Source organism: Planococcus citri, chromosome 4 (assembly GCF_950023065.1).
Source record: "Planococcus citri chromosome 4, ihPlaCitr1.1, whole genome shotgun sequence".
Taxonomy (NCBI): domain Eukaryota; kingdom Metazoa; phylum Arthropoda; class Insecta; order Hemiptera; family Pseudococcidae; genus Planococcus; species Planococcus citri.
The window spans coordinates 6,967,728-6,988,256 of record NC_088680.1 but is presented as its reverse complement, the minus strand read 5'-3'; the positions used below and the strand labels follow the sequence as shown (position 1 = coordinate 6,988,256).

Sequence of the window (20,529 nt, the reverse complement as noted above, 5' to 3'; positions counted from 1 at the left end):
AGTTAAAAAGTCGACTGCGGGTGGATTCAAGTCATTTTGGAGTCTGAAGCAACTTTTTTGAAAATTACTGGAGCCTCCAGTAGATTTTTGAAACTTGAAATTCCCGCAACATTGAATTATCAAATGGAGTTGACAAGCTGAAATTTATTTCGCAGACTACATGGTGATTTCAAATGGTTTTGAAGCTTCCAGCTACTTTTAGGAAATTTCAATTTTCCAATAAAACGTCATGCGACCTTTCAAAAAGTCGCTGGAGGCTCCAAAACGACTTGAAATCCAGCAGCAGTCAACTTTGTAGCGTATTGAAATTAGTTTGCAGAATGAATTTCGACTCTCCATCTCAGTTCGATGAAATTTTGGGGAAAGTTCAAGTTTCAAAAATCTACTGGAGGCTTCAATAATTTTCCAAAAAGTCGCTGGAGGCTCTAAAATAGAGTAGATCATTTTCCAAGTTCAACTTTAGAGAAGTCACCTACCTACAAGTATTTTATTATGTACTTACTGAAAATGAAAACTTGCGAGTATGTTTCCAAGAAACACCTAATAGTCTTGTTATTTCCGGCTTTTGTCGTAGAATTTTTAAATACTCGAAAAATTCAATAACAGCAAATGTTTATGAAATATTTGACAATTTTTTTTGTTGAGTCATCTAATCATGGTGTTTAATTAGGTGCTACTTGTATAAATTAATTTTTCAAAACATGTGCATTGTATAGTTTGTATGTATAAATTTATCTATTTTTGAGTTTGAAAAAATGTAGAATTTTAATGGATCTGAATTTCTTACAGGTGAAGAACTATGATCCGGTTATTTTTCGAGAATTGAGCATCATACGAGGTAGTTACCAGTGCATTGGTCGAGAAACTTAAGAATTCAACCTTAATTATGGTAAGATTTTCAAGTATAGGTACCTACGTAATTTTAAGAAATGTCAGAAATAACATTTTTCTTTAAAACTGTGATAATTTTCAGAATATTTGAGTTATATTTTCATTGAAAAGAGAATAGGAAGGATACTAAAACAATTTCCAATTTTTTGGCCCAAATAAGCTTTTTATTTTCAATTACGCCAACCTCGATGAGAAATTTTCATTCGAATAATTAAATTCATGTACTAAAATTTGGGTCTTGAAATGATGAATAATATGTACAATATCTACATTGCTTCATTATCGTATAATTACATAATATGTAGAATAGGTAATATGTATTATGATTAGTAAGTAACAATACAACATAGGTATCTAAATATACAGTTTGTAATATGAATAAGGTATAGAAATCTTCAGCGTGTCCGATGATGTTGGTGCGAGAATACCTGAAATATTAAATGGGTAATTAAGTGTTGGGAAAAACAATTAGGTACATAGACATACATACGTAAGTAGAATACCTAAGTACATTATGTATTATACAGAGATTGTGTGATAATGTGAACATTGCTGGCGTGTGGATGGGTAATGAACTTGTTTGTGCCCTACGGATGAGTCATTTGTCATTTTACATCGAATTGGCCCGATTTTTTTTTTTTTTTTTTTGCAACAATTGAATAAATGTCTCGTCGTAACGCTTATCCTGGGAGTTCAACTGCTTTGGACTGTAAAAACTTGAAGGAAATTTGTTTGCGTTGTTTTAAAGATAATTGAGAGTATTTTCAAAAATATTTTCCAAAAATTGAACGTTGAGCTTTTTTTATCGTTGAATTTTCAACAGCTTGTCAGATTTCGAAGATATCAATAATTGAATTTTTTTAATTCAGTGAGCATACATTTTTATGTTATTTACAAATACCTACTTACGAGATTTTCGTGTTGGGATTTGCAAAACCATAGGTAGATAAGGGTTACAAAGCACCAATGTCGAATACCTAATGGAAAAAGCTCATTTTTGAACTTTTGAAATTTTCGAAGAATACTTCTTAAACTATTCTTAACTGTTCAAAATGTCACAGAAACCTATTTTCTCCAAGTTGCGGCAGTACCTAGACCTAGCTGTCAAACTCTAAACTGGGGCATAATGAAGAGAAATTTCAACAGCTGAAAAAAAATGTGCCTCACTTGCACTAAAAGTGATTAGGATGTCATGATAGCAATGTTTTCCATCTTTCCTAATAAAAAAAAAAACCTAAGTACAAAAAAATGAACAAAATTAGAGTGTCTATTGTCTTAACTCAAAACCTGGTTGATTTGGTATGGATATGGAATCATTCAGATGGCCTAATTTGAATAGCTTTTTAGGGGGGAAAATCTATGTGAATTGAAACTAGACAGCTAAAGTGTGCGTAGCTAGCTGCCTTTTCTACAGCTATAACCGTTATTACATCTAGGTAGTGCATAAGTGAATCAACCATGTCACAGTGATGAGAATTTTTGAAACGCTCACTGCTTCAAAATAACAATTGTTTTTCAGTGTTTTCATATTTTCCAAATTACAATAGGTATTTCAGAATAATTTATAAGCTTGTATTGCTTCTAAATTAAGAAATTTCTAGTTGTTTTTCATAGTTTGCATTGTTTTAAAATTTACAAAATTTCAAATCGATTTCCCGAATTCCCCATCGCTACAATTTCATAAAGTTTTCAATAAATTTTCAGAATTTTGCATTGCTGCTGAGTTAGGAAATTTGCAATCAATTTTTAGAATTCACATTGCCTCTAAATACCTAGTCAAATTTTGAATAATTTTTCAGAATTCTTATTGTCTTTAAATTAAAAAATTTCAAATTCAATTTTCAAGTTCATATTGTCCACAAATTGTAAAACGTTTACTCAATTTTTGGAATTCACATTGCCTCCAATTTTTCAGAATTCTCATCTTCTTCATAAATATTACAATACTTATTTCATATAATTTTCAAGTTCACATTATCTGCAACTTACAGAACTTTTAATCAATTTTTGGAATTCTCAGCGTCTCTGAATACAAATTTTCATATTATTTTTTTTTAGAATTTCCATTGTCTTCAAATTTATAAATTTTTAAACCAATTTTCAGAACTTGCTTTTTATTCTAAATTAAGAATTAAAACTTATAAAATACCTATGTTAAGAATTTGCATTGCCTATTACACGAAAAGAACATGGGTAATTTTTACAAAAAAATTTAACTAAATACTCACAATTAAGTACCAGATCCCATTCAATAATTTTTACTGTAATCGTATAGTAAAACTTATCATTTTAATAAATTTTGCTATAGGTACCAATATTAAAAATCATTTTGTTTTAATAATTTTTACTAAATCATGATAATAAAAATTACATGTTTCAATTGTACAAAAATTAGTTTAATTTCTCATTTTGAAGTAATTTTTAAATTATAAGTAGTAAAAAGTTAAAAATTATTCATGCAGCGCTAGTGTGTTTGCATTGTTTTAGAATTGAAATAGGGGTATAGTTCCAAAAGTTGCCACCTCAATTAAATGCAAATTCAGGTGCCGCGCTAGTGTCGTTTAGTTGAAATAGGGGTATTAGTTCCAAATGTTGCAACCTCAATACTTATGGTTATAGGTAGACAAAAAATTGATGAAATGAATTTTTAGTTAGCAAATGATATCATAATTCATAACTCAGTTTCAGCATTATTTTTGCCCCATTACCATATACTACATAGTAACTCCAAAGCATTTACCTATCCAATTTTCCTATGAAAAATCCGTCACCTACCTACTTACCTCACGGGGATTCGAACCTGGGTCCCTAAATTTCCTATTCCTACCTACATGCCCTAACCACTCAGCCACCACTTTGCTACGAGGGTTAGGGCATTAAAATAATATATTTGTTTGGTAAACGCCCCACCAAACCACGCCCACTTGGAATTTACAGCTAACGACTGGGGGTGTAACAGGGTACAATGAAACACAGCTGGTGATGGAATAGACTGGGGGTATAGCAGGGTACAATGAGCGGCAGGTGTTCTACAAGTCCCCTCTTCCCTTTTTTAGGATTTAACGCATTAAAATAATGAACTAAAATTGCAATTACTCAGCAATTACCCATCCGAATTGAATGAAAATTAATCTATTCCCTCCGCCTTAATGATTCTCAAATGGTATCCAATAGGTACAAAAAACGGTTGGATAGCTTAAGAGAACATTCAGTTCCAATAAAATTTCATTTCTCAAAGCGAAACCAATAGTGTGCTACGCACACTAAAAAAGTGTGGCTCAAATTCGAACGCTGTACAGAAAGCCGCATAAAACGTAAATAAATATGAAACGCAAAAGAGCGTAACTGTTGCATGTGCATAACCCGCACAACAATTGTCTACATCGACATTTACATCGACTACGTTTTTTTCCAACACATGATGGAAAAGTGATCAATTAATTATTTAGTAGGAATCTTCTGTCCATACAAAAGCCAGGTAAATGAAAATTTTCGAAATTTTCTCATTATTTCTGATACCTCGACATGCCATCTCGACATGTAGATGTAAAATTCGATGCTCGAAATTTACATCTACAACTATGTCGACCAATTTTTCAGAATTAAAATTTCTGTTTTAGTGTTTAAAATTTTAGTAAACATTACAAAATAATGATCTTGTTCAATGTGGAAAACAAATTTTTTAGGGAATTGATGAAATTATTCACTTTTCCGCAGTTTGGAGTTGTAGATGATATGATGTTGATATTGTGGATGTATTTGTTGATGTCGAATTTCACATCAACATTAACATCGACATGTCGACATGAAAATGGATTAGTTTAGTACTCGCAGATAAAGTATTGCACCATCTTTGATATAAGGGATTTCTGTTGAACTTCTTGATTATACAGACTTTTCGTCTGTACTTCTTCGGAAGTGGACTTTGCATCGATGCTGTTTTCAGCACTAGCAATAAGCCACATCGGAGGAAATAATTTTTGGAAAAAATATTAAAAATTTTTAAACTCAAATTCTATAACTTAACGAAGCAGGGGGTAGACATAAATTTCGATGTGAATGTCGATCCATCCACATCCGTCACTTTTGGATGCCCCATGTCGATGTGAATTTCGACCCTGTGTGGAGCCAATTGTCGACACGAATGTAGATCAACATCAGTCGACAATTACATCGACAATTAGCTCGACACAGAGTCGAAATTCACATCGACATGTGGCATCCAAAAGTGACGGATGTGGATGGGTCGACATTCACATCGAAATTAGCATGGTCATTGTTGTACGGGAAGAGATAAAACACTTGTAGCATATTTATACTAACGTCTTGAGATGAAAATGATTTGAATTTTTCCTCCTTTTGGTTCATTACGGTCATTTGGATTCTGTGCTCGTATCACCATTGGATTTTCCAGATGAAAGACCAATATATTCCAAGAATTGCTGCCAGATGTTGGGTGCTGGCGGAGACGACGAGCCACTGGCATCTGCAGGCGGAGACGAGTCACCGATGGCTCCCGGCGGAGACGTGCCACTGGTATCTCCAGGCGGAGACGAGTCACCAACGGCTCCGGGCGGAGACGAGCCACTGGTATCCCCAGGCGGAGACGAGCCACTGATATCTTCAGGCGGAGACGAGCCACTGGTATCTTCAGGCGGAGACGAGCCACTGGTATCTTCAGGCGGAGACGAGCCACTGGTATCTTCAGGCGGAGACGAGCCACTGGTATCTCCAGGCGGAGACGAGTCACCGACGGCTCCAGGCGGAGGCGAGCCACTGGCATCTCCAGGCGGAGACGACGAGTCTTTGGATCCTCCGCCTCCAAAATTTGATATTTCGTCTAATCCTGGTATACCCGAATTTACTTCGGAACTCAGCAGCGCGAATGTCACGAAACCTATCAATCCATATATATAAGCTAGTTTCATCTTGATGCCGTTTTGAGACTTGAACTATGTACCTAACTGCGATGTCAGCATGAACCACAATATTCACAATGAACTTCGCTCGTTTAATTTGTATGTACCTACTTAATTTTACCACCGCGGTTTCGTATTTATATACAGCTACAACGCTTGTGATTACGGTTGATGTCAAGTTGTTGCGTTAATTTCAACATTGAATCATAAAATTTCTGAAATTTCGTAATTTCGCTCGAAAATTTAACAAAATTGCGAAATACGTACGTATTTACTTACGTGAAATTTATTTTTTATTTTTCGATGGTGAAATTTTCTGCTGACGCAAATTATTTTGTCCGTTATTTTGATGGAAAGTGCGAGGGAATTGGTTGTTATCATTGCTGAATTTTTTTGTATAGCTAGTATTCACAATTTAAGGTTTGAAGATTAGCTCAATATGGATAATAAATTCAAAACCGTGCATTCTAAATCTTCAAAGACAGTAACGTTTTGCTGACAAGTCCCCATGGGAGGGGAGGGGAGGGTATCAAGTCGATAAAGTCCACTATTGATTTTTTTTTTTGAAACCACTTTGTTGTTGGAGAACGAAGAGAGCTTTGGTAAATTTTATACCTAGGTATATTTCAAATTTGTGTATAGTATCATCGTCGAGTGAATTTCTACAGTTTTTTCAGTTCACTGAGTTAAGGTCTTTGATAAGGTTTACGAGGAAAAAAATTACAGAAAGCAATATCTCTTTCAGTTTTTGGATGAGTAGAAATGTGTTTCAAGTACAGGGGCGAAGCAAACCGTTTTTTTTTAAGAGGGGAGGAGGGATGAGCTTGAAAGTGTCCAGTATACAAAATCGTAAATTTTCCAACAACTTGGCTAGTTAGGTATGTAGATGTAGTTGGAAAAATTGAAAGATATAAATGAAAAATGATTAAAATGTAACGTGATTTCGAAGAGTTTTTTAAAATTCAGAAGCATCAAGAGAGGCGTCAAATATTACCCGAGTGGAGCGAGGGCTACAATTTCTTGAGGAATTTTGTTTGAAAAATGAGGGATTTTTCAATTTTAGACACAATTAACAAATTTTAGAGTTGTCACAGTTCATCATTGAACATTCAAAATTGCCAACTTCCGAAATGGCCAGGGGGTAGAGCCCCCCTCATCCCTTGGTCACGTTGCCTCTGTTTAAGTATAAGTTATCTATTGACCATACTTATGTACCTACTTGGGTACAATTAATCCTGGATTTCTGGTGAAATCGAATAAGCAATCATTGCCAAACAAAAAAGTTCTTCTATTATTAATTTTTCTGATTTTTATAAATGTATTTCAATCATAAGCAAAAAGGTCGAAACTACAGTTACTATTGATGAATGATAAATTACGATAGGTATAGATAAAAATATGCATTCGTGTTTTGATGGCTCTTCAATGGATACGATACTGCTCAATTTTTCTCCAACAATGTTAATTTTTGATTGTTCCCGAGGCATCTGAAACGAATAAATTTCAAGTTAATTCCTCTGGAAAAAAAGACCAGTTGAAAGTCAATTTGTTTGTTTGAAAAATCGTCTCATCTAAGTACACTTTGATTAGATGAAGTAACTATTCTTAATCAATCAGGAAAAATCGAAATTCACTCAAACACTTCTCGAATAAACGACTGGTGGTTCCAATCGTACTGGAGCCTCCAATGGGTATATTAGATTGTTTAGTTTTGAAAAAATTTCAAAACAATGGATGAAATCGTCCAATTACAGCTTTTTACATCAATCCCTTCATATGTAAAAGATGAATTTTTCACTTACTCGTACCATGTAGCCTTATTTTTTAAAGCATTTTTTCAACAAAAAAAAAAAGAATTGTCGAAGAAAACTTTTAATTTGAACAAGCAGAAATACATATTTTTTGAAAAAATGTTTGCCTAAATCGATCAAATGGATCATGAAGGTGATAAATCCAAGTTTTTTGGTTCTTTCTCTGGGATTTCTTCGGAACTGAAAAATCCAAAGACCCATTGGAGGTTCCAGAATTTATCTCAGGATCCTAATCAAAATAAGAGCCAATCTGACCCCTCCTCCTTCCACCAACTCTTCGCTTCACATCTGGCTTAAATTTGAAAATTTCCCTGTGAGGCTTCCAAATGCTTTTGTTTTTGTCTCCAGTCGTTATGAATTGCTAACAACTTTGAAAAATTGTTCTTGTTCATTTCTTAACAAGTCACTCTCCCCTTTCAGCAATATTTTAACACAAGAAATGGAATTTTAGGAAATTCTGGCAAAAAACATGACTTTTTGGATATTTTGTCCAAAAATCGAAGTGTTTGGCAACTTAAATTTATAGATACGAATTCCAAAAAAAGACGATTTGGTAGAAGAGTCGTTCAGATGATTTAAATTCGAAATAATGGATTCGGGGAGTTTTACCAGAATCCTTGGAAACTCGATCAATTCATTCGAAATGTTGAAAGTGAGTTATGAATACAATTTTATCATTTATAAGTAATTTTTTCATGTACCTATGTAAAATTGGTCAAATGACTAAATTTAAAAACTGACATGGAATTTTTCGAAGAAAGACGTAGAAAAGAACTTCAAAGTCGAGCCACCAGGTTAGCATTTTTCAAAAAAAAAAAAAAATAGGTGCTTTTTATAAATTGTGCACTCGCCCAATCATTAGCAGTGTGATAGTGAGTACATTATCGATGAAAATTATTTGAAATTCAATCAGGTACTCACCTCGTTCCCCTCTGCACAATTTCTAAGTCTCGTCAACGCAGCTGAGTTGGTATAATTTTTGTAAAAACGTATTATTCGTATCCAAAATGTAACCGAATAAATCTTCGAAGTGCTGATGAACGATTTCCTTCATCGATAAAGGTGGTTTGATGATGGTACCATTATGAGGCAGTACAGAGACACTAATAGTTCCTGTTCCATTTGTTGCATTTTGCAATTGGACTAACACTACGTTTAACGTAAAAATAACCAGAAGTGCGAGAGTACGAGTGTGTTTCATTTTAAATTATTTGAAATAATATGATTTTACTACACAGGTACAAGACTGTATGCAGTACTTGCTTTTTATACCTATGGTTTGAAAATTTTTTTAATGCTAGGTAGAGTGTTGGTGACTGACTGTAAAGATTCAATTCGATCTGAGTAATAAAGTTTCATTACTTTGTTTTCAATTTGAAACGAAGGTACTCGTGATGTGATGGGTTAATGGCGATTTAGTTGATATTTTAGAGTTTTATTTCTTGATGGTAGATTTTCAAACATAGAAAAACATATGTGTAATGTGCAGAAATAATCGTGTCGAAAAATTAAACGATTTTCGTCGCTTTGAAGTATCGGAGATGAAAAGTGAATGCTTACATATAAAAAACTTATAAACAATATAATTACCTATTTACATACTTTTAAACACATTAAAATTCAATTTTATGAGGGCTATACTTAAATGAAATTATTGTCGTTGGTGTTTGGTTGGTCGGTAGAATCGTGAGAATTTTTCGAAAAATCTTCAGTACCTACCTACCTAGTCTAAAGGTGAAAATACTTGCTCGAAGATCTTTCTGCCTCTCATTTGTGTGATCCGTCTACACTTTTTAAAAAATTTTTGAATTTTTTTTCTACTTCTACCCACTTCACGTTGTTTAAAATTAAGAAAGAAAATTGTTGAATTTTAATTGAAATTAATAATTATAAGTTTAAATAGTTCGTTGTTGAAGATGGAAGGCCATCTCCGGTCATCACAGCAATTTATAGGTCCTCCTATATTATTATCAAAGTCTGTTTCAAAATGTCTCTAAAGAACTGCCAGTTTGAAAATTTTGAAAAATTTTAAAATTATACCTAGGTATAAAATTTTTGTCCTCTTCTTGAGAAAAAATGTCCCTCAGTCTCCCAAACAATATTGGCTTTCCTGTTTAGAGCTCTCAGACTAGGATTTTTTTCAATTTGGAATGCGAAGGGGCCGAACATTATGAAGGATGAGAGTCAACGTCATTCAAGGATTTCGAGTATTTTTTTTTTTTTTTTGAAAAAGACTGTGTCTTAAATGAATTAAGTTTGAAAAATTGAGCATTTTCAGTCAATCGATTTGGACGTCAATTGCATCAGAATGATTTTCTTCTGCCAGTTCAATTTCTCACGGTGATTGATTTTATTTTGCGGCTAATACCTCTTCCTTTTGAAAAATCACGATCGAAATACAAAGTCATACTATCATTATCATTATTTTATTTCATTTTTCGTTTTTGCTTTTTTTTGGAGGGAGAGGGATCCTTTTGACGTGGATTGCAAAATTTCTCGATAGGAATTCTTATTTTTTATGATTTATGGTTCAACATTTTTCAACGCAATATAAATCATATTTTATCTACGAGCGTCATTGTTTTTATTCGCATTTTCTTTCCTATATTTTTTTGTCACAGTTATCAAGTATTTTTTACTAATGATTACAGAAACAAAGGCGTTTGAATATTTCGTTATCGTTTCTGTTCTTGTTGTTTTTTTTACATGCGGTGTAAAATTTATAAAATTGAACTTACATTGACGTTTGTGATTTCGATAGCAGTGAAATCGAAACATTAGCGAAAAATTTGATTAATTGGAGTATACCTATATGCTGACGACTGCCACTTTTTTAGAATTTTAAATTTCAATATTTCTTTGCATTTTTTGATAAGAAGAAAAAAAGCAAGCTTAATGTTTTTTCAGAGGGATTCTATGTCGTTCTTGTTGCCTTCATGGCGAACCGTTTAATTATAGTCAAAAAATTCACTTTTTTGTAGCTACAAGAACAATGGAGAGGGCTGGAAAAGTCAAAGCTCTCCAAATTCATAACTAGGACACCCAATATACGCGCCAAAATGCATCCCTCCAACCTCTATAGTTCAATTTTGAGGGGCTCCACGACTCCAGTGACAACACAGAATTGAAAACTGCGAAGAATGGCTCGAAAATTGTTTTTTTTTTATAGCTGGAAAGGGGTTGTTGGATGGTATATGCCAAATTTCATTCTCTTAAGGCAATACCTAAAGGGTACAAAGGTTAAGATTGTAATTTCCATGCAGTATTTTTTGGGCCCAAAATTTTCAAAAAATTTGATTGGGTAGTCACAATTTTGGTGTCATCTTTTCTAATCACAAGTCAAGCTTCCTGAAGTTTGGACGCGGTTTTGAGTCTGAACATCCAGAAAGTTATTTCTCGATTCCAAAATATTTTAAATGCTCAAAAATGGTCGAAAAAATAGGACTAAGTGCTAGATGGCTATAATTTTTAAGGGCCATATTTTCTAGTCACGAGTCTAGTTTCTCGAAAAAGGTATTTTTTGTATCCAAAATTTTCAAAAAAATTCCAAAAAATGGTCTTATGGATGCGCAGAGTCAAAATCGCCCCCAAACTACAAAAAACTTGAATTTTTACTCAAAAAGACGATTCCAAAAAATGTAGCTACCCGCTGGAATATTTCAACCATTTCGAGCGACTTTTTGAAAGTTTTGGGCTCAAGAAAATCTCGTGCCCGAACTCCAGAAAATTCTACTTATGAGTAGGAAATAGGTACGATTCCCAAAGTTATATGTGGCTTTCCAATCGCATTTCTTCGCCATTTTTGAGTGATTTTTCAGCTATCTTGGGCCCAAAAAAATACACAGTTTTCAATTTTGTTGCGAAATTGGCCATAAAACTAAATTTTGAGACTTCTGTTTCTGTACCCTTGTAGAACCCGTAGTTTAGCGGTAGGGCAGTTATAAATTTTGTGCTAGAGTACCCTAAGAGTCCTTTACTTTGGGGAAAAATTGGGTGAAATTGGTAAGATACTGCACATTCGTGAAGTCCCTTGTTATCCCATAATGCTAAATTGAAGCAAAGTTTTTCGTTGAAACATCTTCGACTACAGTGAGATGAGAAGGGTGGTGCATTGCAAAGTTTATGTGTAACTCCGCCACCGATCCGGGAATCGTGATAAGCGTAAAAGCCTGGTTTTTCCTTCGGTATTGTCAGATGACATGAAAGCTGAGGAGAGGGAGATGAAAAAAGTACATATGTACCGTTGAGTTTTGAGATTTCAACGGCTATTTTCAAACTACTTCTTTTGATTACCTATCATAGAGAATCGTCAATTGTTCCAGATCTTGTGTGATCTTCTTCCCCTCTTATTTTAAAATTGAGATTTCGAGGAGACAGTGAAACCAAATAACTTCAACTTCAAGTATTTTACGTATATTAGGTATAATTTTAAAAAATGTTCAATGTACGTACAATGCCTTAAGTACATACATGATGAATGATGATGTTGTCAATTATACTTGATGTAGGTACCTACATAGATGTATTTTCAGAGTGTTTGTTGGTGTACATAAGTGTGAGATCAGCTGGAATATAAAATTAAATGAAAATATTTGTGTAAAGAAAATCGATATTTTTATTATGTAGGTACGTACCTACTTATTTTTAGAGTGAGTTTGTCTAGAGCATGTCAGGAAAAATTCAAGAATGAGACAGGAAACAAATTTAATTTGGGACGTTTATTTATTTATTGAGAGCCGTTTACAGCAACTTAGGCTAGGGGCTCTATATTAATACAAACTTATGATTAGGGTACATACATATGATTAGGGTACATACATATTTAGAAATAAAGTTACAATCAATACAGTGAGATGGGCTATCTAAGTATAATTTTAAATTTTAAATTTTTTTATCCAATTTTGTGGCGTATAGAAATTTTATGTGACTGTGCATTTGAAAATGTTCCTTTGTTCTTGCAATCGAGAGGTCTGACTTTAGAATTTTGTATCGACTGGTAAAAGAAGAGTGTCTCATATGCATTTAAAATTATGATTTTGACAAACGAGGAGGAAAAGAGATTATTTATTTAAAATTATTCTAGCTATTTTAATTCAAATATCCTCGTTTGGTGGAAAATTCAAACTGAAAGTTGGTTTGTTTTGTATGTATTTTGGTAAGAAACTAGGTAATAGTATTCAACGTTTTCAAAAGCCCTGAAAGTCCGTCATTTATTAGAATTTATGGCCTTGTATATTTTTTTCGTGATTAGTGGTCGAGTTTATTGCCAAAAATATCGAGGTATTTGCTATTATGTGCAGTAGAGTTTGAAAATTGGGTGAATAATGTCGACTTGAGGTTGAACGTACAAGAAAGAATTTTTAATAGAAATGTAACTTTTTAATATGTACCTACACTTATCTATTCGTATGTAGGTACAACGGATAAGCATATTTTCAATTTGCTCACCTCGTAATATGAAACAGATTTGATTTTTTTGATGATTTGTCATTCTTCAGTTTTGTTCTTGTGGGGTATCTTCTTGAGCGTTTGCGTCTGCTGAGGTTCCACTTCCTTCTGAAGACGTATTAGCACCTTCTGATGGCGTTTCATTATTTGAGGTTTCACCCTTATCATCTTCTGACGGTTGATCTTCGCTTCTTTCGGAGGGTTCACTACCGGAGCTTCCAATACCTAAGAGGTTAGATAAGTCTGACAGGAGATCGACTGCCATTTTAGAGGTCGCGTTGTTACTCGAATCTCCTTGTGTCGACTGCTGATTATCGTTTGACGAATTTTGCTCTTCCGAGTTTTTCCTGTCGGAGTTGTCTTCGGATTGTTCTTCGGATTTGTCTTCGGATGGTTCTTCAGATTGTCCTTCGGATTGGTCTTCGGAGTTGTCTTTGGATGGTTCTTCGGATTGGTCTTCGGATTTGTCTTTGGATTGTTCTTCAGATTTGTCTTCAGATGATTTATTCCCCAAGACCAGGTCGGGCATGTCTATCTCATGCGATTGGACTTGGGAACTCAAAACGAATATCACCAACACGGCGATACCGAAAATGAAAATAAATTTCATATTTTATTCAACGTTAAACTCGTATGTACTACACGTAGACGCGGATACTTCGACCAGTGCCCTAATCTGCGTTTTGAAGTTGGGTACTGCAATGCCTATCACTTGGAAAGCACCTACGTTCACACAATGAACAGGACAGGTTTACTTTGTATGCAAGTACTGCATTGTAACTCCGTGATTTCGTATTTATATAGCGAAAACTTGTGATAATATTGCCATCAAATTGTCACGTAAATTTCAACTTTAGTTACAAAATATGTATGCATCTAATATTTCGTAATTTCCCTGAAAAATTCAATATTTGTGATATATATTTAAGTGCGTCAAATTTTTTGTATTTTGTCACGGTGAAATTCGCTGCTGACGTTAATTCTTTTGTCCATAATTTTGATATGGAGTGCGAAGGGATTGGTTCTTATCAATGCTGAATTTTACACGTGTATTATTCATAATTTTCAAGTTTTGAAGATTGGCTGGTAAAAAATCGTTAAAAAATACAAAATCGAGTAAGTATTCTAAATCTCCTCAGCCGAAGGTGAAAATAGTTTGCAAAATTTTTCAAAGTACGAAATTCTTTTGTGTGACTTGAAATTTCAGAGTAGGTAAATTTCACCAGATTCAAGGGGGAGGGGTGCAGTACGAAGTGTCCACAGGTCGAAAAAGTTCAGAATTCAAGTTTCAAGTCGAGACGATTTGTTCTACTCCAAACGTCCAGAAAAACCATGGTTCTTTTCCCAATCATAATTGAACTTGACAGTGTTGTACTGGGCCAGTTGAGGGCCCCTGGTGGTTGCACCGAATGAGACCCTCACAATTTTATCCCCTTCCCGTTAAGAATCTTTCTTGTCCAGTTTCTTTTTAGGCTTGGATACTTGAATGCAGGTTGTGCAATTTATTTATTATTCAATTTCCAAACTATTAGTCATCCTGACATGAACAAAATTAGAGAGGTTTTTTGGGAGGAAGGGGGAGCACATTGGTGAATTGACCTATGATGTTCCTGGCGGTCACCATCCAGGGCCTCCGAGACACTAAGGGACCCCCAAGGCCGTGTTTAAACCTAAAAATATGCCATTTTCACTTTCTCTAAACATGAATTTTTGCAAGCTTTTGTCCTAGTTTCGCTCGGTGTAATTTACTTTTCTTTTACATATTTCACAATCAAATTTTTAATTATTACATTGAAATTCTAAAATTGTCTCGTCAAAAAATAAATTTATCACTTACCTCTCAAAAGAGGAGGAAGTTTTGAAATTTTTCACTCTCGTTTCGCTTGATCCTCTTGTGTTTTTTTCCCAAATGGAGATCAAATCTGTTATCAAAAATTTATTAGGTATTCAAATTTTGAGAAATGTTCAAACCAAAAAAAAAACACATTGAAAACCATTGTTTTTCTGCCTCTCGTAACTATCTTTTGTTCTCTCTCTGCTCGGGCTTGTTTGCTTTTCATTTTTCAAAACTTGAATATTTTTAAAAACTCGTCATTCAAATTCTGAAATTTTTAGCCAAAAAAGATGAACAAATTTTTTGAAAAACATTGTTTTTTACCTCTTTAAATACGAATTTTTAAAAGCTTTTTCGACCTCGTGTCAATTTCTGTTTTTTTTTTTTTTTTTTTTCAAAACCAAAGCAGAATCTATTTTTGAAACTCCCATAAATTCAAATGGGAAAATAACAATTTTTTACTTCATTTTAAAAATCTCGTCATTTTATTCTGCAAAAAGTGTACATATTTTTTTCTCATGGAAAATTTTTCTCTTCCTCCTCCCTCTCCCCTCTCCTTCCCTCCCCGCTCACTCATCTCCAAAAAAAAACTCCTCCAGTTTTGTTCATGTGAGCCGCAGTGTTGTGAAAACGTTATCAAAATTTTGATCCTGAAATCTAAAAGAAAAATAAACTGGCTCGAGCGAAGCGAGGGGAAAAACTTGCGAAAATGATATGTTCAGAGAGAGCTTTCCAGATCTCGGGTAATTTTCTTCCCCTCTTCTCCTTGAAAATGATTGTAAATGGTTAAAGTTGAGATTTCGAAGAGACAGTGAAAAACAAATAACTTCACCTTCAAGTATTTTATATTATAATTTTAAAAAAATTTCAATGTACGTACAAAGGCTTAAAGTACATGATGATGATGATGATGTTGACAATAATATACTTGATGGATACCTATACATTTTCGGAGTGTTCATTAGTTTAGGTAGGTAGCTATAGGTACATAAACAGTGAGATCAGCTGGAATATAAAATTACCTAAGTGAAAATATTGGTGTCAAGAAAATCGATAATTATGTTTGCTTATTTTTAGAGTGAGTTTGTCTGGAGTATTTGAATGAGATGTGAAAAAAATTCAATTTGGGACGTGTGACTTTGTCTTTGAAAAGGTTCTTATGTTTTTGCAATCGGGAGGTCTTACTTTAGAATTTTTTATTGACTGATGACAGGAAAGTGTCTCATGTGTATTTAAAAGTATGATTTTTGCAAACGAGGAGGAGGTGAGATAGTGTATTCAATTTTTCTAGCTATTTTAATTCAAATACTTAATATACTCGTTTGGTGGAAAACGCAAACTGAATGTTGGTTTGTTTTGTATTTTGGTTCGAAACTAGGTAAAATTGTATGATGAAAAAATTTATTCAGCGTTTTCAAAAGCCCTGAAAATCCCTGATTTATGAGAATTCATGACCGTACATATTTTTATCGTGATTATTTCCCAAGTTTATTGCCAAATTTCGACAGATATTGGGATCTGGCTGTTATGTGCAGTATATAGTTTGAAAATTGGGTGAATACTGTCGACTTTATAGGGTGAACAAGAAAAAATTTTGAATGGAAATGGAACTTTAATAAGTAAGTTACCTATCTATTCGCAGGTACAACGGGTAAGAATATTTTCAATTTGCTCACCTCTTAATATGAAACAGATTTGATTTTTTTGATGCTTTGTTATTCTTCAGTCTTGTGCTTGAGGGGTATCTTCTTGAGCGTTTGCGTTTGCTGAGGTTCCACTTCCTTCTGAAGACGTATCGCCACCTTCTGATGGCGTTTCATTATTTGAGGTTTCACCGCTATTATCTTCTGACGGTTGATTTTCGCTACTTTCGGAGGGTTCACTACCGGAGCTTCCAATACCTAAGAGGTTAGATAAGTCTGACAGAAGATCAACTGCCATTTTAGAGGTCGCGTTGTTGCTCGAATCTCCTTGTGACGACTGCTGATTATCGTTTGACGAATTTTGCTCTTCGGATGGTTCTTCGGATTGTTCTTCCGATGGTTCTTCCGATGGTTCTTCGGATGGTTCTTCAGATGGTTCTTCAGATGGTTCTTCGGATGGTTCTTCGGATGGTTCTTCGGACGGTTCTTCGGATTTCTCTTCAGATTTGTCTTCAGATGAACCACCTCCAAAGCCCAGGCCGGACAGGTCTACCGCTTGCGATTGGACTTGGGAACTCAAGACGAATATCACCAACACGGCGACACCGAAAATGAAAATAAACTTCATATTTTATTCAACGTTGTACTCGAATGTAAGTACTTATTTCACGTAGGCCTTCGACCAGTGCCCAGCTCAGGCGTTATACACTGTTGTAATAATATTCCAACATTTACGTAGGTAGTGCTTATTTATAGGGCGAAATTTCACCCCATTTGTGGTATTTTTTTCGACGAATTTCGTAAAATTGTGCGTATAATTTTGTTTTTATCATTTTTTTTCTCTCAGTTTTGAATTTTTTGACAAACGCATAGGCCCATAATAAATTATTAGGAAAAAGCTGCCTATGCCGATGTTAAGCAACAATTAGGCAATTGGTTATGATACCTGAGCTCTTCTCTCCTCTTGTATTCCCCATTTTGAAAGCGATAAGAACCTTAAGCCGAATATTTTTTAGAATAGGCAGTAGATAGGCCTAATTGTGAAAATATTCTAGTACAACTTATAAATCATCAAAATAAATTATTATCATTTAATGTGTCAGAATCAGTGTGTTGTAAATTTTCGTGGAAATTCGTTGACAAAAAAAATACACACGTGAGAATCACCTACGATAATATTTATTACGCATATGGTATTACCTTATGTTGAAATTGCGAACGTCATTCTGTATAATAGAAGAAAAAAAATAGTACGAGTACAATTTTGAATTAAAAAAAAAAAAAAAAAATGAAAATTATTGTCATCTTTGGTGTCGTTGTATTGGTGATATTCGCCTTGACTTGTCAAGCTCAGTCGAAGGATGAAAAACCGTCAAGCGATGATTCCCCAGCAGAATCGCCAGATCAAAGTTCCCAAGCTGGACAGAGTTCATCATCCTCGATACCAGAGTTTACTGAGCCTTATATCTACGAGGTTCTAAAATCAATCCTTGGAATTGGCGATGGTAGTGGTGGTAATGAAGACAGCAGTGATGAAGATGAAGGTGGAAATGACAACGGTGAAGATCCTAAAAGCAGCAATTCTTGTGGTTATGTTGGAAGATAAGTATCAACAGCTGTCTAGTTTGAATCGTGATTTATCAATAAGAGTGTAATTAGGTATCGTTAATTTTAATACAGTATTAAGGTTATTTTCATTCGGATGGATCACGAAAAAAAGTCAACGGATTTTTACCAAATTTAGCAGAGACCTTCATTTTGAGGTCGAAAGTTACCTGCTCAGAAAAATTTCAGCCCCGGAGGTATCCCTAGAGCGAAGAAATGGGCCTTCGAAGAGGGCTCACAGAAAAGGCATTTTAAAAAAAAAATCGGAATTTTCTCGCTCCTGTCGCTACCCAACCTGTTTTGGGTAAAATGGCCCACTTTCGAAAGATGGTGTTTGAGATTCTCATCGGCCTGGGCTATATTTACATCAGAATTCAAGCACATTTTTAGGGTTCTACTGAGTGGTTGAAAATTTGCAAATCGCCTATTTTTGAATAAATTCTGTTTTAGGAATTTTTTTGGCAAATATTTCGCATTAACCCTTAAACACCAAGGCTAATCCTGAGATGTTGCGTGAAAATGCTTTCAATTTCCTGAATTAGCTCATCACAAGCATCACTTTAACCCACAGTTTGCCCCCCCAGCCCCTTAAAGCAATCTCGTAAAAGCCGTACCGATTTATTCAATTTTCCTTGAAAACCGAGAAAGCAAAAACCCGAATGAGGTCAATCATGGAACTGAATGATATAGTATCATTAGGTATACTGAATGAGTGAAAGCATATCCCCAAAGAACACCCCACCCCGTTTGGGGGGGCAAATTTTGAAAAAAGTTGAGATAAAATAAAGGGACCCATGCTCCATTTTTGGATGAACATATAGATGGTAGACCCTTCACAAAACGAAATCATGAACGGTGTGAAAATGGTGGACCAGAGCGATTTTTTAAAAATTTGATTCGCTTGTCTCGATAAAAACCCGAAAAAACAGAGCATGAATACGCAGAGTACATAATATGGGAAATAATATCAAGTAGGCTTGAAATGACAGAAACAAGAATTGAAAGGAACACATATGCTTTTAACAGCACATAAGTTCAGATAATCTACAATCCACCCATCAAATCTGTTTATCACACCATGGATAAGTATTCTTTCTCGATATTTGTCACCAAATAGTTACATCCTACAAAGGTTAGCAGTACGATTGTTTTTCTGCAGAAATATCGAAATAGGTTTATCTACCACTTTGAAAAGCTTTACACAGTCAAATTGCAGCACTCCCTGGCATTTCATAATGTTCAAGCATTCATGAAGAAGTCACTATCCCTCCTCGATCATAGATAATGTAGTTCTACATCATGAAAATTGCTTGAGCAGAATTTGTTGTTTCCAATCATGATATTTCATGATGTTGAACTTCACTATCTGTGATCGAGGAGGGATAGTGACCTCTTCATGAATGCTTCAACATTATGAAATGCCAGAGACAGCTGCAATTTGACAGTGTAAAGCTTTTCGAAGTGGTAGATAAGCCTATTTCGATACTTCTACAGAAAAACAATCATACCACTAACCTTTTGCGGGATGTAACTATTTGTTGACAAATATCGAGAAAGAATATCAACTTCAGCAGGAATTTCTCAAAACATTCAAAAGTTCAGAGTTGTGGTTGAACAACAGTTGAAAGCTTTTTACTGAATCTCAAATCCCCTGAATCCTGTAGTCATAAGCTAGACACAATCTCATGATTGTAAACGACAACTTCTGCTCAAGCAATTTTCATGATGTAGAACTACATTATCTATGATCGAGGAGGGATAGTGACTTCTTCATGAATGCTTGAACATTATGAAATGCCAGGGAGTGCTGCAATTTGACTGTGTAAAGCTTTTCAAAGTGGTAGATAAACCTATTTCGATATTTCTGCAGAAAAACAATCGTTACTGCTAACCTTTGTAGGATGTAACTATTTGGTGACAAATATCGAGAAAGAATATCATCGGAGTGATAAACAGATTTGATGGGTGGATTGTAGATTATCTGAACTTATGTGCTGTTAAAAGCATATGTGTTCCTTTCAATTCTTGTTTCGGTCATTTCAAGCCTACTTGATATTATTTCCCATATTATGTACTCTGCGTATTCATGCTCTGTTTTTTCGGGTTTTTATCGAGACAAGCGAATCAAATTTTTAAAAAATCGTTCTGGTCCACCATTTTCACACCGTTCATGATTTCATTTTGTGAAGGGTCTACCATCTATATGTTCATCCAAAAATAGAGCATGGGTCCCTTTATTTTATCCCAACTTTTTTCAAAATTTGCCCCCCAAAAAGGGATGGGGTGTTCTTTGGGGATATGCTTTCACTCATTCAGTACACCTAATGATACTATATCATTCAGTTCCATGATTGACCTCATTTCGGGTTTTTGCTTTC

The 20,529-nt window shown here is 34.6% G+C and overlaps 3 protein-coding genes across 3 annotated transcripts; all 3 read right to left on the bottom strand.

The window, feature by feature from the left end:
- Nucleotides 1-1,158: 1,158 nt before the first annotated feature.
- On the bottom strand, nt 1,159-5,995 carry LOC135843182 (collagen alpha-1(II) chain-like). The gene is made up of 2 exons (XM_065360961.1): nt 5,215-5,995; nt 1,159-1,319 (listed from the first exon to the last, which is right to left on the bottom strand). Exon 1 carries the CDS (start codon nt 5,817-5,819, stop codon nt 5,265-5,267), a length of 555 nt encoding a protein of 184 aa, XP_065217033.1. The 5' UTR covers nt 5,820-5,995; the 3' UTR covers nt 1,159-1,319; nt 5,215-5,264.
- A 7,120-nt stretch (nt 5,996-13,115) lies between these two features.
- Nucleotides 13,116-13,598, bottom strand: LOC135843538 (uncharacterized lipoprotein SSP0535-like). The gene has a single exon (XM_065361473.1). The coding sequence runs from the start codon at nt 13,596-13,598 to the stop codon at nt 13,116-13,118; it is 483 nt and encodes a 160-aa protein (XP_065217545.1).
- Nucleotides 13,599-15,730: 2,132 nt separating this feature from the next.
- On the bottom strand, nt 15,731-17,279 carry LOC135844702 (clumping factor B-like). The gene is made up of 2 exons (XM_065363017.1): nt 16,580-17,279; nt 15,731-15,908 (listed from the first exon to the last, which is right to left on the bottom strand). Exon 1 carries the CDS (start codon nt 17,172-17,174, stop codon nt 16,626-16,628), a length of 549 nt encoding a protein of 182 aa, XP_065219089.1. The 5' UTR covers nt 17,175-17,279; the 3' UTR covers nt 15,731-15,908; nt 16,580-16,625.
- Nucleotides 17,280-20,529: the final 3,250 nt, after the last annotated feature.

Coding starts and splice junctions, on each gene's coding strand:
- LOC135843182 (XM_065360961.1), bottom strand. CDS start 5,819: ATGAAACTAGCTTATATATATGGATTGATAGGTTTCGTGACATTCGCG.
- LOC135843538 (XM_065361473.1), bottom strand. CDS start 13,598: ATGCCCGACCTGGTCTTGGGGAATAAATCATCTGAAGACAAATCTGAA.
- LOC135844702 (XM_065363017.1), bottom strand. CDS start 17,174: ATGAAGTTTATTTTCATTTTCGGTGTCGCCGTGTTGGTGATATTCGTC.